The sequence below is a fragment of the Stegostoma tigrinum genome, chromosome 14, assembly GCF_030684315.1.
Source record: "Stegostoma tigrinum isolate sSteTig4 chromosome 14, sSteTig4.hap1, whole genome shotgun sequence".
Lineage (NCBI taxonomy): Eukaryota > Metazoa > Chordata > Chondrichthyes > Orectolobiformes > Stegostomatidae > Stegostoma > Stegostoma tigrinum.
In genome coordinates, this window is record NC_081367.1 from 74,248,758 (window position 1) to 74,274,173 (window position 25,416).

Consider the following 25,416-nt stretch of genomic DNA (forward strand, 5'->3'; position numbering starts at 1 on the left):
TGCCCAGCCATCAGTAATTCCAGCCTCGGGTAACTGTCTGTGCAGAGATTGCACATTCTCCCCATGTCTGCGTGGGATTCCTCCGGGTGCTCCAGTTTTCTCCCACAGTCCAAAGATGTGCAGGCTAGGTGGATCAGCCAAGCTAAATTGCCAGTAGTGTTCAGGGGTGTGTGGCTTATAGGGGGATGGGTCTGGTGGGATGCTCCAAGGGGCAGTGTGGACTTGTTGGGCTGGCCTGTTTCCACACTGTAGGGAATCTAATCTAATCTTGCAATGAAGGCTTTGACAGACTAAATAGCATTTTGGTTAATTGTAGGGAGGCTTTATCCAACCCCTCATTGACAGAAGTAGAAGACAACGTTATCCCATAGGGAGGCATGGGATGAGGTGTTCCATGATGGCCAGAGAAAGTTGGCACATTGGGGTACAGCCTCTTTACAACCAACATGTTAAGAGTCTAATAAAGCTTTGTATCTCTATTCTATAAAATCAGCTGCTGGCTGCTCTGTTTGTCTTTGAAATAATTGCCCAAAGGCTGGTATCCTGTCACCAAGTGACACCTTATTTCCCTGTGCACAGTACACTGGCTACAGCCAGCCAGGTCGGGGTCAGTCCCCGAACTGAGGAGATTCTAAATCCCCTTTCTGTACTTTTTTTTAAAAGCAGAGGCCAGCATCCCTTCACTAAGTCACTGTTTAGTTACTTGCAGACAGTACACTGCAAAGTTATATAATACTGAATTCAGATTTTTTTCTTGAATCTTACTAAAACTTTAATCAACAAAACAATTGACAACATAAGGTACAGCTCTCTGATGAAGGGTCTAGGCCCGAAACGTCAGCTTTTGTGCTCCTGAGATGCTGCTGGGCCTGCTGTGTTCATCCAGCTACACACTTTGTTATCTCGGATTCTCCAGCATCTACAGTTCCCATTATCACTGACAACATAAGGAACATAAGCCCTGGGTGACCAATATAAAATTTTATATTGGTCACCCAGGGCTTTCCTCATTGGGGTTGTTAACCTGAGCCAATCAAGGATCTTGCAGTCAATGAGATCTACCTGGTTCCAGTCACTACAGTCTTGCTGTTGGGTTTTCCATCATAGGATCACACAGTACACAAGAGGCCATCCGGCCCACTGCGTTTGTACTATCAAAAATACACTACTACCTACGCAAGCCCTATTCTCCTACACTAGAGGATAGGACTTACAAAACTAATTGTTCCTTATGTTGTCAGTGATAATGGGAACTGCAGATGCTGGAGAATCCAAGATAACAAAGTGTGGAGCTGGATGAACACAGCAGTCCAAGCAGCATCTCAGGAGCACAAGAGCTGACGTTTCGGGCCTAGACCCTTCATCAGAGAGCTGTACCTTATGTTGTCAATTGTTTTGTTGATTAAAGTTTTAGTAAGATTCAAGAAAAAAATCTGAATTCTGTATTATATAACTTTGCATTTTCCATAAGAATCTCTACAATATGGGAACAGGCCATTTGGCACAACAGGTCCAAACAGCATCCCACCCAGACCCATCCCCATAACCCTGCATTTCCCAAGGCTAACGGATGTAACCTAAACACCCCTGGACACTATGGGACAATGTAGCATGGCCCATCCACCCTGACCTGCACATCTTTGGACTGTGGGAGGAAACCGGAGCACCCGGAGGGGACATAGGGGAGAATGTGCAAACTCCACACAGACAGTCGCCCAAGGGTGGAACTGAACCTGGGTCTCTGGCGCTGTGAGGCAGCAGTGCTAACCGCCGAGCCACCGTGCCACCCATTTCAGATGAACCTTAACCAGTTACTGATGTTGCAGGTTTGCGTGTTGCTTTGAAAGGAAGTTCTTCTATACTGTTCCTGCACTTGGCCCTGCCTTAGGGATCTCCAAGGACACAAAAACATCACTTACAGATATAAATCAAGACCAAAAAACATCATTTACAAATATAAACCAAAACTATTTAAATTCTAAAGCAGAAGGAGGTCAAAGTGTAATGTCCCTTTTCTCTGAACTGGGAAGATTTAACAAATTGATTCCTGTCAGAAATTTCTAATTTATTACTTTGTAACATCTTCTCTGTCACAACAGCATTTTCACCTAATCAGCCAGCTGTTTGTTTGTTTATGGTTTTGCTGCACCAGGAGCTAATTTATTGAGTCATATTGCTGGGCAGTTTGAGGAGACTTCACAAGATAAGGAGTTGGATTTGTTAGCTCTAAACCATCACATACTTAATCCACCACTTTCCGAACAACAAACCTATCACATAATAATACTGCACATATTTGAACATTTGGAAGTTATTTTTAAATAATAATTTGTTCATGGGACATGGACATGACTGACTGAGTCAGCATTTATTGCCCATTCATATTTGCCCTGGGGAACGAGGTGTGAGCTGCTTTCTTGAAACCGTGCAGTAATAGAGTTACACAGCACGGAAGCAGGCCCTTCAGTCCAACACATCCATGCTGACCAGATATCCTAAATAAATCTAGCCCCATTTGCCAGCATTTGGCCCATATCCCCCTGAAGTCTTCCTATCCATGTCCCCATCCAGATGCTTTTTAAATGCTGTTATTGTACCAGCCTCCACCACTTCCTCTGGCAGCTCATTCCATCCACGCACCACCCTCTGTGTGAAAAAGTTGCCTCTTAGATTGTTTTTAAAATCTTTCCCCGCTCACCTTAAACTTATGCCATTTGGTTTTGGACTCCCCCACACCGGGGAAAAGACCTTGGCTATTTCCCATGAGTAGGGGAGTCCTTGAAGCGCAGGGCCATCCACTATGCTGTTCAGAAATGAGCAGCCCCAGATTACTTCTTACATTTCTTATTATTGAATGTACCAAAGCTCTTACAAGAAGAATTACTTGCGGGGGCAGGAGGAGTCCGCTGCACATTCTCAGAGTTAAGGTTTTCTGCGATGGAAGCCAAACATGTTGATATTGGAAACAGACCCGGGGTTAAGTAAATTCTACAGCTTGAAAAACATGTAATGCGTAAATTGAACACAGAATAAAATGTTCTCTTTGAGACTTAAACACAACCTCTGAAGGGGCAGCCCTTGCTGCACTGTTATCATTTTCCCATTTCCTCTAACAACCAGCCTTGTGATCTAATGGCCAATTTAAAGGCAATTAGTATTGTTGGACCATTTGTACAAGGCACGTCCCAACTGGGAGATGGGTGGAAACTTCTTAAAACTAATTTCATGTAAGAAGTTTGATTTCTGCCTATCTTGGCACTGTTGGAACTAAAAAGGAGCTTCTTTCACAAGTTTCTGTACCACCATCCACTGTCCTGTCACCCTGGCAGACCCGCATGTTGCTTTATGAGCTGACTTGGTTTCAGTTTTTACATCAGTCAGCTGTGCTAATTAATTTGGAAATAAAAACGGTAAACTATGTCCCTAAGTATAAATGCCAAATTTACTTTGAGGTGCAGAGGGTAATTTGAATGTAATCTTAACCCAGGCACCTTTCAGAAAACCAACAAAAGATTCAATTATATAGAACTTTTAATGTGGAACATTGTCCCGCAGTGCCTCATTAAGATCATGACACCAGGCTGCTGTCTAACAGGTTTATTTCAAATCACAAACTTTTGGAGAGCTGATCACTTGACCTGATGAAGCAGCAGGTAAAGTCAGACAAAGCAGATGGAGATTTGAGAAGTAATGAAAAGTTTGGTTAAAGGAGTGGATTTTCAGGAGGGTCATGCTGGAAGAGACGTAAGCGAAGAGACAGAGGGCTTGCCGTGAGGAAAGGTTTATGGATTGCTTAAGCCCTGCCACCAAATGAGGACGTACCTGGAGAGTGAGATGCAGAACAGGCATGACTCCAAATAACAGAGAGATCTGTGAGGGAGCGTGGTAACCCTAGCGAAGGTTACTAAAGGAGGGAAATGTGTGAGATGGCATCTTGGATAATCTAACCCTGAAAGGGGTTGGAGGATGGGAGAATAGAAGCCCTGGAAGCAGGTTCCAGCCGCAGACACAGTGAGGCAGTGGATGCGACAGGGGATTTTACACAAGTACTACCTTTTATAAAAATCTTTCACAATATTCTGAGGGGTCTCGACAGGCTGGATGTTCTTTCTTGTGAGAGAATTTGGAGCTGGGGTTCCTTTTTTAAAATTAAACAGTCATCCATTTAAGGCCGAACGAGGGTAATCTTCTATTCTCATAGAAGGTGAGAGTTTTGACACTCCTTACTTTGCGAGGCAGTGATATTTAAGACCAAGGGTGGTAGATTCTTGATAAGCAAGGGATGGAAAGTTATTGTAAATATGTAGGAATGAGAGAAAATCAGGTCAGCCATGACTGTACTGAGAGATAGAGCAAGCCCCAAGGGGCTGAATGGCCTACGACTGCCCGTGGTTGAGTAGGTGGAAGCAGGTTCAATAGGATTCAGGAAATCAGTTCAGGGCTTGAATCAAATTCTGAGGTTGAAAAGAATCTTGGTTCATCCTGAGACAGGCTGGGAATAGGAGTGGAGTCTGTCGCAAGGGTTTGTGGTGAGGCTGAAGGCAATGGCTTTAGTTTGAATGGCATTTAACTGGAGGTAACTGCAGCTCAACCCCAAGGCAAATGCACAGTAATTACTGAAGCTTCAGTGGAGTGTAGCAACGTGGACGTTGCTGGCGTATGTTTGGAAATCTGTCCCATGACAATAGCCAGGGTTGCCAAAGGGGAAGAGTGGAGAAAACAGAAAAGGGAGGACAGTGTCCAAGTCTGGTCGCTTTGCTAGCGGAAGGTTGATACTGAACTGGAGAGGATGGACTAGAGGATTTGAGTTGTAAGGAGAAACTGGGACTTTTTTCACGAGAGCAGAGGCGATTGAGGGCTGACCTTATAGATGTGTGTAAAATGATGAGGGGCATGGATAGGGTGAATAGACAAGGACTGATTTCCCCCAGGGTGGAGGAGTCCAAAACAAGTGGGCAAAGGTTTAAGGTGAGAGGGAAACGAGTTAAAAGGGACCTCAGGGGTAACATTTTCACACAGTGGGTGGTGTCTGTGTGGAGTGAACTGCCAGATGACCAGATGAAGTAGTGGACATGGGTATAATTACAACATGTGAAAGACGTGGAAGGAAAGATGGAGGTTATGGGCTAAACACTGGCAAACCTGACCAGTTAAGTTTAGGAAACTTGCCTGACATGGACCAAAGAGTCCAGTATGACTTTATGAAGGAATCATAAGGAAAGTTCCTTGGAAGATTCCAGATATAACAGCAGAGGAAGGGAAGAGCACTAATTGCTGGGAATACTTTGATTGTGATTGGGTTGGAAAGGCTAGAAACGAGTGGAAGCTGTCCCACTGAGATGGAAAGGGATCAAACAGATGCATAAGAAGGGCGTCATTGACCATGTTGCAAAGATGTTCAAGAAGATGTGGACCTCACGTTCACAACAGTCATAATGACATGGTGAGGGCTTTGCTAAGGACTCACTGTGCTGTGGGAGAGGCGGGCAATGATTTGAGAGATGCAAACCTGTAATTTATGGGAAAGATGGACACAGATTTGGGAGGCAACCGACACTGTCCGGTTTTTGGAGAGGTGGGGGGCAAGTGGAACGTGCATAGTGATATGTATGGGGTCATTGTGGCAGTTTTGAAGAAGTGGGATCCAGTAGCTGAGGTAAGGAGATTATATCAACGAACAGCTGGCTCAAGAAGCAGAACTGGTTGACCAGCAATTTTGTTGAGATGTGTCAAAGGAGCAGATGATGGGTCTCTCTTAAAAGAAAAAGATGACCTCAGATAGGATATGACAGGACATGGGAGAGGAACTGAAAATGACACAAGGACTGTTGATCAGGAGAGGTTATTAAAGTTTGCAGAAGAGATAATGGGAACTGCAGATGCTGGAGAATCTGAGATAACAAAGCATGGAGCTGGGTGAGCACAGCAGGCCAAGCAGCATCTTAGGAGCACAAAATCTGATGTTTTGGGCCTAGATCTTTCATCAGAGTCCATCTGATGAAGGGTCTAGGCCCAAAACATCAGCTTTTGTGCTCTTAAGATGCTGCTTGGCCTGCTGTGTTCATCAAAGTTTGCAGAAGTTCTTTTTTGAAATTTCATTCACAGGATGAGTGCATCACTGGCCAGGCAGCATTTATTGCCCATCCCTAACTGCCCAGAGGGTAGTTAAGAGTCAACCACATTGCGGTGGGTCTGGAGTCACATGTAGGCCAGACCAGGCAAGGTTGGCAGTTTCCTTCCCTAAAGGGCACTAGTGAACCAGATGGTTTTTTCATGACAATCAGTAATGGATTCACAGTCATCATTAGACTCTCGATTTCAGATATTTTATTCAATTCAAATTCCACAATCTGCCATGGTGGGACTCGAACCCAGGTCCCCGGATCATTATCTGGGTCTCTGTGAATACAGCACTAGGCCATCGCCTCCCCAGCCTATAAATAGGACACAGTCTGGAAAGGTTCAGGAATCTAACTTCAGGCACATTAGACAAGGGGACAATGCGAAGTGGGGGGGCGGTGGCAGTCAATGCAGGACTGAGGGTGTTGTACATAAATGCGTTTAAAGAGTTTAAAGTCTTTGTGACCACCCTATTTAGCTTTTTGACTGGGATCCTGGATGGTGATTGGTTCAGGTGTAGCCTGTCCCAACAGTAAAGTTGATCCTGTCCCAATACTCATACCCAGTGTGCCAAGAAATGGAACCCACACAGGCACCGACCATCTCATATCCACTGCACACTCATCAGAGAGCCTCTCTGATGAAGGGTCTAGGCCCGAAACGTCAGCTTTTGTGCTCCTGAGATGCTGCTTGGCCTGTTGTGTTCATCCAGCTCCACACTTTGTTATCTTAGCTTTTCTTTCAAGACTCCTTCCCCACAAGCTCTGTGTTTTCTCTCTCTCTCACACACACACCCCGCACCCTGAGCTTCCAGGTAAGATTCACTCAAACATAATAGGAACTGCAGATGCTGGAGTCAGAGATAACACAGTGTGGAGCCGGAGGAACACAGTGTGGGGCCGGAGCAGGAACACAGTGTGGGGCTGGAGGAATGCAGTGTGGAGCTGGAGCTGGAGCAGGAACACAGTGTGGAGCAGGAACACAGTGTGGAGCAGGAACACAGTGTGGGGCTGGAGCTGGAGCAGGAACACAGTGTGGGGCAGGAACACAGTGTGGGGCTGGAGCTGGAGCAGGAACACAGTGTGGAGCAGGAACACAGTGTGGGGCTGGAGCTGGAGCAGGAACACAGTGTGGGGCTGGAGCTGGAGCAGGAACACAGTGTGGAGCAGGAACACAGTGTGGGGCTGGAGCTGGAGCAGGAACACAGTGTGGGGCTGGAGCTGGAGCAGGAACACAGTGTGGAGCAGGAACACAGTGTGGAGCAGGAACACAGTGTGGAGCAGGAACTGGAGCAGGAACACAGTGTGTGGAGCTGGATGAACACAGCAGGCCAGGCAGCAGCCGAGGAGCAGGGAAGTTGACGTTTTGGATCAGGACCCTTCTCTGAAACATGCGTTTTCCTGCTTCTCTGCTGTGTTCATCTAGCTCCACACTGCGTTATCACTGATCACGACCTCCTTGTTTCACCAAAATTCACCAACATTTTAACAAGGTAGCACTGAACAAGGTTCCTCTCTTCATGTTTACCCATACAATGGTTTCTGGAACTGGATTAAACCAGTTATTTAATTAACTAGCTTCAGCCAGAACCTGCGAACTACTGTTTTAAAGCTGCAATTAAACTGTACCCATTTGAAAGAGCACCTTTTTTTTGGTTAATTGCTAAATTAAAGAACAGACTAGACTTTAGATTGAAGATAGTCCTTAAAATAAAATAAATTATTCCTTGACATTTACCACTTGAGTCTCCCGGTTTCACCAAACTCCAGATACACTCTAATGCCTTGTAGAAGGCAGACGGGCTTTGGAGAATCAGGAGGCGAGTTACTTGACATCGAATTCCCAGCCTCTGACCTGTTCTTGTAGACACAGTATTCATACCTGCTCTCGCCCGACTTAGAGTCATACTGGTGTACTGCACAGAAACAGACCCTTCTGTCCAACTCGTCCATGTCAACCAGATTTCCCAAATTAATCTCATCCCATTTGCCAGCATTTGACCCATATCCCTCTAAACCCTTCCTATTCATGTACAATATCCAAAAGGCATCTGAATGGGTAATTGTACCAGTCTCCACCACTTCCTCTGGCAGCTTGGTCGATACACGCACCACCCTCTGTGTGGCAAAGTTCCCCCTTAGGTCCCTTTCAAATCCTTCCCCTCTCACCTTAAACCTATGCCCCTCTAATTTTGCACTCTGTTACCAAAGGCGAAAGGATCTTGGCTATTTACCCTTTCCATGCCTCTCACGATTTTATAAATCTCTATAAAGAGGTCTATATCTCACAATCAGCTTCTGACAGTCCAGGGAAGATAGCCCCAGCCTCTCGCTGTAGCTCAAACCCTCCAACCCTGGCAACACCCTTGTATTTCTGCAGTTCCAGCAGTGCCCACTGCTTCTGGTGGCACTGCTGAGCTCAAACACCGTTGGCCCTTTGATTGGCTCTCTGTTGTGGAACCATTGGGGTGAAGACATGCCTTAAACCAATCAGTAGCCTGATGGTCGTTTTGCAACTGACCAGGGTAGCTCACCAGAGCTCAATCTCAACAGTTTTGGTCAGGGTACGGAGGGTGTAATGAGCAGCTCCAAATATCGTCAAAATGCTACTCTGCGCTGGAAACACTGCAGCAAACAAAGGTTAGCAACAATTACATCAAAAGTGTTGTAATATTTTGTACATTTTAAGAAAAACTATTCATAAAATCACTTTCTTTAGTCATCCATGGAATGTGGCAATTGCTGGATATTGGTATACCAGATGGCCGGATCTGTTGATAGCAATGTGGTGCTAACCTCATTGGATAAGTATTCCAGAAACATGGGTCAATCATAGAAACATACAAACTAAACAGGACTATTTCCGAACTGAACAGCAAGTGACAGCCAGAGATAAGTGATCCTACAAACAACGGATAAGGTCTAAGCTCGCCAGTCATTGGCATTGTAATACCATTGAATACACCACTACCAATATGCTGGGGGTTATCATTGATCAGAAACTCACACGGACTCACCACGTAAACACAACGGCTACAAGTGCTGGTCAGAGGATAGGAAAACCACAGCAAGTAACTCACCTCCTGACTCCCCAAACCCTATCCCGCCATCTACAAGGCACAAGTCAGGAGTGTGATGGAATACTCCCCACTTGCCTGGAAGGGTCCAGCCCCAACAACACTCAAGAAGCTTAACACCATCCAGGACAAAGCAGCCGCATGATTAGCACCACATCCACAAACATTCACTCCCTCCACCACCGACGCTCAGTAGCAGCAGTGTGTACTATCTACAAGATGCACCGCAGAAATTCACCAAAGATCCTCAGACACCACCTTCCAAACCCACGACCACTTCCATCTCAAAGGACAAGGGCAGCAGATACATGGGAACACCACCCTCTTTAAATTCTCCTCCAAGTCACTCACTTGGAAATATACCGCCATTCCTTCACTGTCACTGGATCAAAATCCTGGAATTCCCTCCCAAAGGACTTGTGGGACAACCCACAGCAGGGGGGCTGTAGTGGTTTAAGGAGGCAGTTCACCACCACCTTCTCAAGGGGCAACTAGGGACAGGCAATAAATGTTGACAGAACCATCCATGCTCACTACTCATGAGTGAATTAAAAATACCTAAAGCATGTGGTTAGAGCATAGAACATTACAGCACAGTACAGGCCCTTCGGCCCTCGATGTTGTGCTGACCTGTCATACCGATCTCAAGCCCATCTAACCTGCACTATTCCACTGGTTGACTCTTAACTGCCCTCTGGGCAATAAATTCAGATGCCATGAACAAATAAATAAAACAGTCCAACTTTTTACTGGCTGTGGATTTTTTATGCTCTCTGTCTATGCTTATAATCATTCCTTTCAAACTAATTCTTTCTACAATGTTCTTCGGCATATTTCTAAGAGCCCTGAAAAAGTGATATATTAATTCAATTTTTTCAATTGAAAAGGCACAGTTCACAAAGGTAAGAGAAAAAGAGCAGTTACCTCTATAAAGCCCAAATTATAGGACTTCAAATTACTGAAGAAGGATGTACAATAAAAAAAATACATTTATCAAAGGCTTTTTTTTCTCCTTTATTCATGAATGGGATGAGGACATTGCTGGCCAGGCAGCAGTGACTGCCCATCAGTCACCAAATTGCCGAGGGTCTGAAGTCACATGTAGGCCAGACCAGGTAAGGATGGCAGTTTCCCTCCCTAAAGGACATTAGTGAACCAGGTGGGTTTTTCCTGACAATTGACTCATGGTCATCACTAGATTCTTAATTCCAGATATTTATTGAATTCGAATACTACCATCTCCTGTGGCAGGATTCGAACCCAGGACCGCAGAACACTATCTGGATCAACAGGTCCAGCAATAATACCACCATGCCATCACCTCACCTTGCTGATCACTGTAAAGAAATGTCCATTCATTTTATCTTGGCAGTTGGCTGGCAGGGTAATTTATGATCTTGGAGCTGTTCAATTCTCTGGCTTGCCTACACCTCATTTCTTGCGGGTAACGAACTGTTAAAGATTGCACCTAAATTGAGTCTTTTCTAATACTGGGGAGTCCAAATGTGTTTGGCAATTAATGCTGGCAGCACTAAATTGTGAAAAGCAAATACCTTTTCCAAATGCTTGTCCCTTAATAACTTGAAACAAACACCACCCCCAAACTATTGGAAGTATTCCATGTTAATCTCTTTTATTTGCTTAACCAGGCCATGCATTAAACAATTACAGTAGCTGTGGTTGCATAATTGACTGATCAAAGCACAAACCAAATAAACAGAGATCAGCAGGACTGTGAGCCTCCTACTATAACTGGGAAATGGTTTCGGTCGTTCAGTCTGATTCATATAGAATGTGTTATAGAACCAAAGTATTTAAAGTACAGGAGGAGGCCATTCAATCCATGATGCCTGTACTGTCTCTCAAAACGTGCTACCCAGCTAGTCACACTCCCCAGTGCTATCACTGTAGCCCTCTAAACGAATCGCTTTAAAATATATATCCAGCTCTCTTTTGTAAGATCCAATGGGACCTGGCTCCACTGCTCTCCCAGGCAGCGTATTCCAAATCCTAACAACTCTCTGAGTAAAGAAGTTTCTCCTTATCTCCCCCCACAGAGCAAGGGTCACCGGACCCAAAATGTTAACTCTGTTTTCACCTCCACAGGTGCTGCCAGGCCTGCTGAGCTTCTCCAGCAACTTTGTTTTTGTTCCTGGTTCACAGCATCCGCAGTTCTTTCGGTTTTTCTCCTTATCTCCCTTCTAGCTCTCTTGCTGACAAGGTTGAGATTATAGTCCCCTGGTTACTGATGTACCAACTAGTGGAAACAGAATATCTTTCCTTTACTCTGTCAAAATTGTCACAACTTTGAGCATTTCAATAAGGTCACACCTTAATCTTCCCTGCTTCTCGGAGAATAAGCCCAGTCTCTCTAATCTTTCCTTGTAATGAAATTCTCTCATTCTGGTGTCATTCCAGTAAATCTCCCTTACACCCTCCTCAGAGCTTTAATGCCCTTGCTTAAGTAACGCAAAAGGAGAAAGACAGAGGGGACAATTTTCCTTTTACACAGACCGTGGTCCGTGTGTGGAATGAACTCCCACAGGAAGTTGTGGTTGTGAATACAGTTACATTTAAAAGATATGTGGAAGAGTACCTGAATAAAGGAATGTTTGGTGGGATAGGGGCCAAGTGCAGACAGGTGGGACTAGTTTGATTTGGGATTATGGTCGATATGGACTAGTTGGACTGAAGGGTCTGTTTCTTACTGTAAGGCAATGACTCTATAACTGAACACATTACCCCAAATGTGGTCTGCTCAATGGTTTGTAGATGTGTAGCATCACTTCCTCGCTTTTACACTGTACGCCTCTATTGATAAACCTATTTTTGATGGAAGATATTATCGATTGTGATTGATTGGACATTTGTTAACACATCGATATTTTATTAAGAAGCCTCTGAATATAGTGTAACCGAACTGCTCCCAACTGTTTCTCAGAAGTCACACTCAATGTCCCTCACTAACTCAGTGCTGTGCATTTCTCATGTATGGAATAAGCTTGAACGTCCAAATATGTATAACAGAGGGGCAGCAGGTCTCTGACAGAGCTGCTTGAAATATTTACATATCTCAGTAATCTGGCTTCAGAAATCAGGAGTCACTTCCTTAAAAGCTTTTGAGTTTCCAACATTTCAGAAAGATCAGTGCAAAATTCATAAGCTTCTATAGCTCTTTGCAACAGCCTCCATAAAGTCCATCTGTAAATAGGAAACAAACTAGTATATATTAATCCAGGGGCATGGTGGTTATTTTCCAAACTTTAAAAAAGCTTTAAAAAGGTAAATGGTGCATAAAGTGATTGTGAAAGCATAGGGGATACTTCCCTTTATTAGTTGAGGCATAAGAGTTTAATAGTGGGGGGGGGGGGGGCGGGGGTGATGCTGGAACTGTAAAAAACACTTGTTAGGCCACAGCTAGAGTATCGTGTAAAATTCTGGGGTCTACGTTATAGGGGGATGTGATAGCACTGAAGACAGTGCAGAGGAGATTTACCAGGACGTTGCCTGGGCTGGACAGTCTCGGTTATGATGAGAGAGTGTATAGACTGGGATTGTTTTCCTTACAGCAGAGGAGACCGAGAGGAATACAATTGAGACGTATACAATTATGAAGGGCACAGATAGGGATGGCAGGAAGGTACATCCCCCATTGATGGAGGGATCACTGACAAAGGGGCATAGATTAAAGGTAAGGGGCAGGAGGTTTAGAGGAGAGGAAAGACATTTTCCACCCAGAGGATGGTGGGAACCTGGAACTCCCAGCCTGGAAGAAGCAGAAACCCTTATCACAATGAGGAAGTATTTGGATGTGCACTTGTGATGCCAAGGCATACAAGGCTATGAGCCAAATGCTGGGAAATGGGATCAGAATAGTTAGCTAGCTGGTTTGGGCTGGGATAGATGTGATGGGCTGAAGGTCCTTTTTCTGGAGACCTCACTAATTATAGAAATATAAATAACCCACAATAAACAAAAGGGATCTGCATTTCTTTCAACCACTATCATATTCCCTTGCAGCAGGTCCACTCTTTTGGTTTGCCTGTCAAGTTGAGTTGCAATGCATCTTCTGAGAGCTTTCAAGTCATGAACTTAGCTGCGGGTTAACCTGCTAAAATTCAGAGATGTTTGAGAATGCTGCACAGCCCTATCACTGTTTATTGAGAAGTAAAAAAAGTCCAGACTACACAAGAAATAAAGGGATTGTTATCAACAAAGGTTTTGGCTCAGGAGTAAGGGAGTAGCCGTGAGGAGGTGATATTGAATGTGCTTCCACTGCACACAGTCCTGAGATCGTCACAACTTGGAACCGTGTTGTCTACCAAATACACTATTTTCCATTTACCGAATAGTAGCAGCTGTAACAATGAAGCATGTTCCTAATGACCAGGGAGTCCAGGGCCAACATTCGTTGTCCTAAGATAGGGGGCAAGGACTGAGATGAGGAGACATTTCTTCACCCAGAGAGAGTGAAGCCTGTGGAATTCTCTGCCATAGACAGGGGTAAAGTTTTTAGGGCCAAAGGTATCAAAGGGGAAATGGGACTGGGGTACTGAACTGGATGATCAGCCATGATCATATTAAATGGTGGAACAGACTCAAAGGGCTGAATGGCCTGCTCATACTAGTCGTAGTCTTAGAGTCATTGATATGTACAATGCGGAAACAGACCCTTCAATCTAACCTGTCCATGCCGATCAGATATCCTAAATTAATCCAGCCCCATTTGCAAGCATTTGGCCCATATCCCTCTAAACCCTTCCTCTTCATATACCCATTCAGGACCCTTTTAAATGTAATTGTACCACCCTCCCTCACCTCCTCTAGCAGTTCGTTTCATACATGCCCCACCCTCAAAGTAAAATATTACTTGTGAACTGTGTCTATTACTCTTTTCATTGTTTCTATGACATTAATGGATTAGACTTATTGCTGACTGGGGTTAGTGTCACTTTAAGGGAGGCAGTAATTTTCGAAGTGCCTCTCTGTGAAAGTATTTCCAATGCTGGGTCTCTCCAAATGCTGTAATTATTTTCAGGAGTGTTCTTCTTATTTCCTCAAACATCAATAGTTGGAGTCCCGTCCTGTGTAGCTCTGATAACATTTATCCCACTGATAAGGACTTGGAGCAGATGAGCTCTACAGGGTCTTTGATGGTTCATAATCTTCTTCAATCAGAGAATAGGCTGGTACTGACCAGTAAAATCAGCAGAGGGTTTATTTCTGTAAAATAAATCTGCACTGTTCTCCACGTTGGCCTGGATGCAGAAAAATATTCACATGGCATGTGATGTAGCCTTCTATAGTGAAATCCCTTTGTCTGATTATACCAGCATTGTTCATTTCACCTCCTTGTGAGGAAATAAATGTTCTTTGTAGACCCAATATGGTCTATAAAGATTTCCTTTAGATTCGCACTATCATGGACCAGACCAAAGCCCTTCAAAATATTTCAAGAAGATTCCCTGGACCCTAAATTTTTATTATTTTAAAGGTAGATGCGAAGTGCCATGATCCAGATTGTGATGTGACTGGTCAATCTACTCAACATTAAGCAAAACACAAATTATTTAAACACTGTAGTTAAAATACAAAGAGGAATTTTGAGCTGCTTAACTATTCGAAAACCTAACCAAATAACAGATAGAGTGCTTATCACTAATTAATTGTTCAAATATGGTAACATCCCATAAACACATCCCTCGGCAAAAAGGCAAATTCAGACACAGATCCATACATGCAGTTCTCCCATTCAGGAGGAAACAACATCAAGAGAGATTCAGAAAAAGTAGCACCTAGGAATCATTTGCCAAAGCTTCCAATTCTTCTGAGACCCTAAACTGCTTCTGATTGCTGAAAAACCTAGAAATCCTGATCTGAGAAAGCTGGCTGCGCCCATTCAGGCTGGTTAAAAAAAAACCCAAGGCCTCCTAAGCAGTTTACTTAAACAGTTGACAGAAGCCAGTTTGATGCCTCTGCTTTTACAACCGCTTTCCAAACAAACCCTGGACAAAATAACCTTTTAAACTGACAGCACTATCATACCATGTCACCTATATTACTTCCTTGCAAAATGGAGAGATGTGCTCTGAACTCACTGGGGGAAATCTTTAACTGTCAATATCAATGGAATGAAATAGTATTTAAAATAACAACATTGGCACATCATGGGGAAAAAGATGTTACATTTAATGGATCTTCTGTACATTAACAGTTCTCTATAGTTAACAATTTAAGACAGAATCATAAAACAACTGACCCTCATGTTGTCGGGTAGTTGTGGGTCAGGATTGCTTTTGTTAGAGGAAGTGGTCTTTGTCCCAGCTGTTGCATGGGCAGATATATGGCAAATATGGTGTAATGTGGATAATTGTGAGGCTTCCCACTTTCACAGCAAAAGTAGGATGGCAGATTTTTATCTGAACGGCTGTAAATTGAGAGAGGAGAGTGTTCAATAAGACCTGGGTGTTTTCATGTACTAGTCACTGAAAGTAAGTGTGAAGGTGCAGCGAGCAGTAAAGAAGGCAAATGATATGTTGGCCTTCACAGTGAGAGGATTGGAGTACAGGAACAAGGGTGTTTTGCTGCAATTGTACATGACATTGCTGAGACCACACCTGGAATATTGTGGGCAGTTTTAATCTCTTTATCTGAGGAAGGATGTTTTTGTTAAAGAGGGAGTGCAGTGAAGGTTCACCAGATTGGTTCCTGCGTCAACAGCACTGATGAATGGCGAGAGATTGAGTCAGTTAGGTTTGTATTCAAAATGGAGTTTAGAAGAATGAGGCGGAGGGGGTGGGGTTCTGTATACATTTCAAACAGAACTAGACAGGTTAGATGTAGGAAGGATTTTCTTGGGACAATGCATGACCAGGAGTGAGATGACAGTTGTCTGGAAGGTATGATTCTATTAAAATGAGTATACCAGAATGAAGTAGTAGGAACTGCAGATGCTGGAGAATCTGAGATAACAAGGTGTCGAGCTGGATGAACACAGCAGGCCAAGCAGCATCAGAGGAGCAGCAAGGCTGATGTTTCAGGCCTGGACCCTTCTTCAGAATTTTTCTGAAGGATTAGCCATGGGAAATGCAGGGTTACAGGGATGTGAGGGTGGGCGGGGGGGGGTATAGGTTTTGGTGAGATGCCCTTGATGTGGGCTGAATAGTTTGTTTTCACACTGTACAGATTGTACGATATGATTCTATCCTCATTGCATTTGAGAAACCCCAACATCTTGCTGCAAACTAAGTGTGCTGGCATAATTGGAGACATATCTTTAAAACTATGTCAAGCTGCTAGTGTTCTGAATTCGCTGGAGGGAAACTGGGTTTCCAACTTGTTTTTAGAATCACAGAATTATTTTGGTATCCGATGAGGCCATTCAGCCCATTGGGCCAGCACAGCTTTCTCTTCTGCCAGGATCAGGCCCCAGGCCACAAGTATATCTGTTTTGTGCAGACCTGCACAGCAAAACAGAGCAACTGAGCTGGACATGGTGAAAGATTATTGGTAAATTATGCAATCCAATGAATCCTGCCTCCTTTTTGCAATGTCTGCACAGGACTCAAAAGAAGTGCCCAACATCACTACTGGCCAACAAATGTGAAACGGGACAAAATTGGAGCCTGACCTCAAAGCTGCCCTTCTTCAATAGATATTACTGTTAAAGGCCAGGACATTCAAAGCCAGAGTATTATACATGGACATGTAAAGAGAAATAAAATACAAAAAAAGTAAAATGTAGAAAACGTTTTAGAGAGATTACTTCCAGCCTTTTTTCCATCAGCTCATGATTAGTACACAGGCTGGTATTGATACAAATTACATGGAAGTCTGGAATGTGTATTCCTTGCAGCTATTTTTTCAAAACCAGTATGCAGGATAAACAATAAGTACAAACATATTCCCACTATTTAATGTCTGGTTTGATATTTCTATAAACAGACACATATGACCCGGACTATTGATCCAACATAAATCCTGCTCGGTCCAACTAGCATGGATTGGATAGGAGGAGGGGAATTGCTTCCCAGTATCCTGTAATTTTGTTTGAGTGCAGTGACACAGACTGAAGGGCGTAAGTAATCATGTTTCTAAAAATAAATCAAATATCCTCAACTGCCCCGTGTGTTTCCCTTAAACTCTTGGATCCCTACAGTGTGGAAGCAGGCCAATCGAGTCAGCACTGACCATCCGAAAAGCATCCCACCCGGACCCAAACTCCCAACCCGATCCCTGCAATCCTGCATTCCGCAAGGCTAATCCTCCCTAACATCTTTGGACTGTGGGAGGAAACCGGAGCACCTGGAGGAAACCCACATAGACACGGGGAGAATGTGCAAACTCCACACAGACAGTCGCCCGAGGCTGGAATCGAACCCGGGCCCCTAGAGCAGTGGGGCAGCAGTGCTAATCACTGGGCCATCTGTCAGTTGGAACTGTGATAAAATGGGATGGTTTGCTTTGGCCGAAACCAATTTATCAGGTCAACACCCTGGGGGCAAGTCGTCCCTCAGTGGGCGTATCTCTTTCCAAACTGATCGAGCTGAACTAGATTCAGCAGGCGATGGGAGTGAGATGGCATTAACCATAGGGACCCAGGAAGTCAAGGGGACTGGCAGATCGTAAGCTACTCTACTGGATCAAGCCATCCATGATCCTGATGGCAGATGCCAATCGCATAATAGTATGGAATGTGTAGGTAAAGGAAGTCAGGGAATCTGACCTTAAGGCAACAGCCTGTAATGTGTTGGTTAGTTCAGTTGGTTGGCCAGCAGGTTTACAACACAGCGTAATGCCAACGATGTGGGTTCAGTTCCCACACAGGCTAAGGCTAATGCAAAAGTTGCACTTTCTCCTCTTCACTCCTTGTCTGAACCTCAGCTTAAGCCACGACCAGTTCTCACTTAATCTCCCTCTGTAATGGAAGAGCAAGACTATGGTGGCTTCTCCTCTTAGTACTGAAGGGCAGATAGGGGGATAGCTTTCAAGGCATTTTCAAGGAACAAAATGAAGGCAATAGGCGTCAAACTTTGCAAAAATTTAAAAAAAACATTGGTGAGGGGCAATAACTGGTGCTTGCGGTCCTAAGGTCAGACACTGTGAGATTAAGGGACATGTGGAATCTATGAGAAAATGGCTGACTGATGTCTCGCCCAAAGGGTTGTGAATGTGTGGAATTTCCTGCCCAATGAATCAGTTGAGGCAACTTCGCTGAGTGTTTTTAAGGCAAAGATAGAGAGATTTTTAAAGAGAAAAGGGATTAAGGATTACAGTGAGCAGATGGGTAAGTGAATCCACAAAGAGATCAACTATGAACTTATTGAAGGCAGATAGGCTTGAGGGGCCAGATGCCAGCTCCTGTTTCCATGTGTTCCTCCTAACCCTGGTTTGAACATAGAACATAGAACATAGAACAGTACAGCACAGAACAGGCCCTTCAGCCCACAATGTTGTGCCGACCATTGATCCTCATGTATGCACCCTCAAATTTCTGTGACCATATACATGTCCAGCAGTCTCTTAAATGACCCCAATGACCTTGCTTCCACAACTGCTGCTGGCAACGCATTCCATGCTCTCACAACTCTTGTTTGAGTGGATGATAAAACCGATGTTCTGCCCAGCAGGAGAGAAATGCACCAGGCATGGCTGGAATGAACACTATGCGAGGTACCCTAGAATAGATGTGGGTGAAGCCAACGCGTGTTAAAATATCCAGGAAAATTAATCAAACCTATAATAATCAGGTATGTGGTAGATATATAACCCCTCAATTAATTCATCATTCACTGCTTACAACTTCACAGCCTTTTTTGAGTAGCTCCTGTATGTCAATACGTTGACAACATGCAGTGCAGTTAAAGTATCTGGCCATGTCCACATCTCCCAAAGACTCATGCACTTTGGGGATTCATCAATGTAACAACATTGGTCAGAAATATCACACTGTCGAGTGGAACAAAGAGGTTAAACCCTTCGACTGCACTGACAAATACAACAGCCACCTTTCTCAGAGAATCCCTACAGCAGGCCTTTCGGCCCATTGAGTCCACACTGATCCTCCAAAAAGTATCCCAAGCAGACTCACCAGCTACCCTGAAACTCTGCATTTCCCATGGCTAACACACCGGGCCTGCACATCCCTGCACACTACGGAGCAATTTAGCATGGCCAATCCACCGAAACATATACATCTTTGGACCATGGGAGGACAGCACAGCATCTGGAGGGAACCCATGCAGACATGGGGAGAATGTCAGAGATAGTAAGAACTGCAGATGCTGGGGTCTGAGATAACCCAACGTGGAGCTGGAGGAACACAGCAGGGCGGACAGCATCACGAATGCCTGTGTGGAGTTTGCACCGTCTCCTGAGGGTAGAACTGAATCCAGGTGCCTGGCATTGCAAGACAGCAGAGCTAACCACTGAGCCACCGTGCTGCTCCAGGCATGCCTCCTCATGCTTCTGCTTGAGTGTTACACTGGCTATGCCTCCTCATGCATGCATAGCCAGTGTAACACTCAAGCAGAATTGTTTCACAGGGGAAAATAAAACTGGGAACTTGCTAACTGGTATAAGTGCCGTTTCTATGTCCCAGATTCATTGCTGACATCCTTGCTGCAGGTAATAGAGCTCTGTCCTGGTGACCTGAGACAGCCTGAGGCAGCTGTCCAGCATCGCTGTTCCCGAATCTCCATCAGAACCTACTGGGGTCAGCTGACCATCCTTCCTTGCGTTTGCACTGAAGAGGTACAGCAAACATTACAAAAGCTCACCAACTGTTGCTTAAGAATCCCTACCCCCATGGCACTTTCCTAGCACTCACTGCAAATGATTACACAAAGAAAACAACAGCGATACAAAAAGCTAGTGTAACTATAATTGGAACCATTTAAATATTTTTGCATGAATCAGGAGCAGGCAACCCAATTCATTAAAAATAGAAGAGTTGGGAATGGCAGCTTCAAAGAAAATGGGGCTCCACTCCTAATCCTTGGTTTTAAGCTTCAGTAACAATTCTGTTCCCAAGGTGTACTGATTTAAGAATCAGAATTGACTCCATGTCAGACAGTCAGAGAAATTCTGACAGTGGATATTTCTAGGAGCTTAATTTGGAGATCTGTAAGCATACCATGGAGCGCTTGCTCAAGTTAGGACAATCAACTGAACAAAATAGCAGTGACACATCCCTTATTGCAATTTGGCCTTTCTGCAACATGAAGTTTCTTGCAACATACTTTTGTTATGTCCCAGAAAATCATCCTCCTGCCAGAGCTTGAGTTATATTGTTTTGTAGCCTTACTCCTGACAGTTTTGAATGCTATTATAGAAGTTTCCTTTTTGTTGTAATGTGCAAGCACACTGCAGCTTGCAGACTCTAGCAGAAGTGAGCTCTCTGAAAGCCACAGTGCCCCTGCCTCCCTCAACAGAGACAAACCTCTCAGCTACAGAGGAGGGAGAGAGAGTCTGGGCTATTGAAACAGCTTCAGATAGCAACTATGCCTCTGTCCATCCAGGCCAGCTATCAGCACTGAGAACACTGAATGCCATTCATTGATAAGAATCTGTCTAACACTTTCTTGAAACACTTGATTTTTCTTGTTCTTATTACTTATCACTATTTTAATAAGTCTCTGAATTAAATTGTAATCCTGCTTTCTTTTGCTCCTCGGTTTGTAAATATGACTGAAACATATTTGTCTGGTGACCTGCGCAAAACCATTGGAATTAAGGACAGTCAGGCCAATGTTTGAATCACACTCTCAGCAATGGTCCAGGCAGATTGTAAACATGTGCTCGAGTTCATTGTATACAGCTTTTATTGCAATTTGCATCAGTCACATAACACAGACTACTCATTTACAACGAGATTCAATCATCTACACAGGAATCCACTTCCTAATTGAAGGTTTCGGAAATAACCATTTTTATTTTAACTTAAGACAGTGATCTAGGAATGATGCACTTTCAGAACGGAAATTTTCCATTTGTTTCCATCATTCTGAGACTGTGTGATCTCTTACACGTTCACTCTCAGAGAGAGGAGCAGATGCATGGAATAGTTCCCATCCTGGTAGAAAATTTATTTGTAGATTTCAATCTTGAACAAGCTTACAATGTACTCTTTCTAACTCAGATAGATCTCATTAAAATAAAGTCACGTTCCTTCCTGCTAATAAGGACTCCGTAGGGTTAAGCGGACATATGACAGTTACCTGCTCCTGAGCTCTGTGAGAGAGTGGGTATTAGCTAAACTCCTCTTGTATTCACCTATTTTCTTTTGTGTCCATAATTTGTGAATAGAACCCTTTGTTCTTGCAACGTGACCATCCAGAATGACCTGTAACATTTCGCGTTGTGCAACGCTATATAGTTCTTTGAACTGCATGAAGTTGATCGCCAAAAGCAAACACAGAGAACTTCCAGAAAGCAGATTCATTTCTCAAACCACTCCCTCTGGGTCACCTCGCATGTTTTTTTGTCAGTAGTGTCGTCCAAGCAGATTGTAAACATGTGTTGGACTCAGTTTTACATTCTTTTTATAATCAAGATTTACATCAATGGTATGTAACTAGCCCACCATTAACCTGCAGATTCCAGCTCTGTAAATGGGGATAATTTACATTTCCAGTTCTTGCCAATGAAGATAGGTCTCATAAAATAAGGTCGTTTATCTCGAGAGAACTATAAACGTTTAGGTCACCTTGTCCTCTAATTTATCTTCACTTTCAATAGATTAAGCAAGTCTCCGAGTCTCCTTCGCACAGAATGTACAGACAGGAATAGGTCTCAGAGTTCCACTGCAAGGTAGGCGTTATGGACCAGACCAGACCCCCTCAAAATATTTTCAGAAGCTTAGACCCTAACTTTTTCTTATTTTTAAGGCAAAAGTGAAGTGCTGTGTTCCAGATATGATACAACTGGTCAAACTCCCTGACACTAAGCAAAACACAATTTGTTTAAACACTAGTTGAAATGCAAACAAAAGTAACAGGAATTTAGAACAACAACAATTAGAAAATTTAACAGAATATAGCTACAGTAACTATTACTAATTAACTGTTCCAATATAGTAACATCCCACAGACACACCTCTTGGCAAAAAGGCAAATTCAGACTCTCGGACTGTCCTATGCAGTTCTCCAATCCAGGAGGTAAAAACATCAAGAGGAAATTCACACAGCGCAGCAGCCAGGAACATCTACTGAAGCTTCCAGCTCTGTTGAAACTCTAATAACTTCTGCTTAAAGCAAAACCTAAAAACCCAGAAAACTGGATCTGAGAGAGCTGGCCACACCCATTTAAGCTGTTTAAAAAAAACACCAAGGCTTCCCAAGCTGTTTACTCAAACAGTCTTAACTAGCCAGCCGTATCCCTCTGCCTTACAACCTCACTTCAATAAAAAAAAGGACTAATTGACTTCTTAAAGTAACAGCATTATCACAACAGTTACACCAAGATAGGCCATAAGAAACAGTAACAGGAGGTGGGCCATTTGGCCCCTCGAGCCTGTTCTACCTTTCAGCTGGATTATGGCTGATCCAACATGCCTCACCCCCACTTTCCTGCCTTCAGCTCCCCAACTGATTAGCCTTAAAGAGACACATGGATTGTGTCCCCACAGCTACAAGGAGTTCCAAAGACACTCAACCCACTGAGAGAAGAAATTCCTCCTTGTCTCAATCTTAAATTGGTGCCCCCTTTATTCTGGGACTCTACTGTCTGGTCCTAGGCTGTCCCATGGGGCGAAGCACCCTCTCAGCATTTACTAGCTCCTTGTACAGTTACAGTAAGACAACCCCACCCTTACACTCTAACTCCCCTTGAAATAAGGGCCAACATTCCATTGGCCTTCCTGATTCCCAGCTGCACCTGAGTGCCAGCTTTCTGTGTTTCTCTACAAGGACCCCCCCCACCGCCCAGTCCTTTTATGTTGTAGCTTTCTGCAGTTTTTCTCCATTTAACTCTGTCTTGCACAGGAAACAAAAAGCTTTACATTTACATAGCACCTTATAAAATCTCTGAACAACATTCACAACTTATTTTTATGCAGGGTCCTTAATATAAACTGTTACAAGGTGATTCAAAAGAGCATTATAAAACAAAATTAGACACTAAATCACTTGAAGCAACATTTGGGCTGATCACCAAAAGCTTGGTGAAAGAGGGAGGTTTTCGGGGGCGTCTTAAAGGAAGAAAATTAGGTGGTAAGGTGCAGGGATGCGATTTCATGGAATAAAGTCTTGGCAACTATAGGCTTGGCACCAGTTAGAACCAGAGATGCTCGAAAGGCCAGAATTAGAAGAAAAGAGGGAACTCTTGTGGGGTTGGAGAAAGATGACAGAGGCCAGGAGGGGGCAAAATCCCAGAGATGCCAGAGGTCAGGAGGGGGGTGAGATCCCGGAGATGACAGAGGTCGGGGGGGGGGGGGGCGGAATCCTGGAGATGACAGAGGTCAGGAGGGGGCAAAATCCTGGAGATGATGGCGGTCAGGAGGGGGAGGGCGAGGGCGAAATCCTGGAGATGACAGAGGTCAGGAGGGGGCGAAATCCTGGAGATGACAGAGGTCAGGAGGGGGCAAAATCCCGGAGATGAAAGAGGTCAGGAGGGGGCAAAATCCGGGAGATGACAGAGGTCAGGAGCGGGGCGGAATCCTGGAGATGAGAGAGGTCAGGAGGGGGCGAAATCCTGGAGATGACAGAGGTCAGGAGGGGGTGAAATCTTTCAGGTCTTTGAAAACAAGGGTGAGATTTTGAAAACTGAGCCAGGGTTAACCTGGATAACAAAATGTGAGGCTGGATGAACACAGCAGGCCAAGCAGCATCTCAGGAGCACAAAAGCTAACGTTTCGGGCCTAGACCCTTCATCAGAGAGGGGGATGGGGTGAGGGTTCTGGAATAAATAGGGAGAGAGGGGGAGGCGGACCGAAGATGGAGAGAAAAGAAGATAGGTGGAGAGGAGAGTATAGGTGGGGAGGTAGGGAGGGGGTAGGTCAGTCCAGGGAAGACGGACAGGTCAAGGAGGTGGGATGAGGTTAGTAGGTAGATGGGGGTGCGGCTTGGGGTGGGAGGAAGGGATGGGTGAGAGGAAGAACAGGTTAGGGAGGCAGAGACAGGTTGGACTGGTTTTGGGATGCAGTGGGTGGGGGGGGAAGAGCTAGGCTGGTTGTGTGGTGCAGTGGGGGGAGGGGATGAACTGGGCTGGTTTAGGGATGCAGTTGGGCAAGGGGAGATTTTGAAACTGGTGAAGTCCACATTGATACCATTAGGCTGCGGGGTTCCCAGGCGGAATATGAGTTGCTGTTCCTGCAACCTTCGGTTGGCATCATTGTGGCACTGCAGGAGGCCCATAATGGACATGTCATCTAAAGAATGGGAGGGGGAGTGGAAATGGTTTGCGACTGGGAGGTGCAGTAGTTTGTTGCGAACTGAGCGGAGGTGTTCTGCAAAGCTGTCTCCAAGCCTCCGCTTGGTTTCCCCAATGTAGAGGAAGCCACACCGGGTACAATGGATGCAGTATACCACATTGGCAGATGTGCAGGTGAACCTCTGCTTAATGTGGAATGTCATCTTGGGGCCTGGGATAGGGGTGAGGGGGGAGGTGTGGGGGCAAGTGTAGCATTTCCTACGGTTGCAGGGGAAGGTGCCGGGTGTGGTGGGGTTGCAGGGCAGTGTGGAGCGAACAAGGGAGTCACGGAGAGAGTGGTCTCTCCGGAAAGCAGACAGGGGTGGGGATGGAAAAATGTCTTGGGTGGTGGGGTCGGATTGTAGATGGCGGAAGTGTCGGAGGATGATGCGTTGTATCCGGAGGTTGGTGGGGTGGTGTGTGAGAACGAGGGGGATCCTCTTTGGGCGGTTGTGGCGGGGGTGGGGTGTGAGGGACGTGTTGCGGGAAATACGGGAGACGCGGTCGAGGGCGTTCTCGATCACTGTGGGGGGTAAGTTGCGGTCCTTGAAGAATTTGGACATCTGGGATGTGCGGGAGTGGAATGTCTTGTCGTGGGAGCAGATGCGGCAGAGGCGGAGGAATTGGGAATAGGGGATGGAATTTTTGCAGGAGGGTAGGTGGGAGGAGGTGTATTCTAGGTAGCTGTGGGAGTCGGTGGGCTTGAAATGGGCATCAATTACAAGCTGGTTGCCTGAGATGGAGACTGAGAGGTCCCGGAAGGTGAGGGATGTGCTGGAGATGGCCCAGGTGAACTGAAGGTTGGGGTGGAA

General features: G+C 44.8%; 1 protein-coding gene across 2 annotated transcripts in view; it reads right to left on the reverse strand.

The window, feature by feature from the left end:
- Positions 1 to 25,416, reverse strand: part of pid1 (phosphotyrosine interaction domain containing 1) — a 113,680-nt gene that overhangs the window by 84,940 nt on the left and 3,324 nt on the right. Inside the window, exon 1 of one of the 2 annotated variants that reach the window (XM_059651231.1) lies at positions 22,292 to 22,422. The exons of the other annotated variant lie outside the window; for it this stretch is intronic. Within the exon in view, the coding sequence (XP_059507214.1) occupies positions 22,292 to 22,363 (72 nt within the window). The 5' untranslated portion in view covers positions 22,364 to 22,422. Of the gene's footprint in view, positions 1 to 22,291; positions 22,423 to 25,416 lie in introns of those variants that run through there. 2 annotated transcript variants of the gene reach the window in all.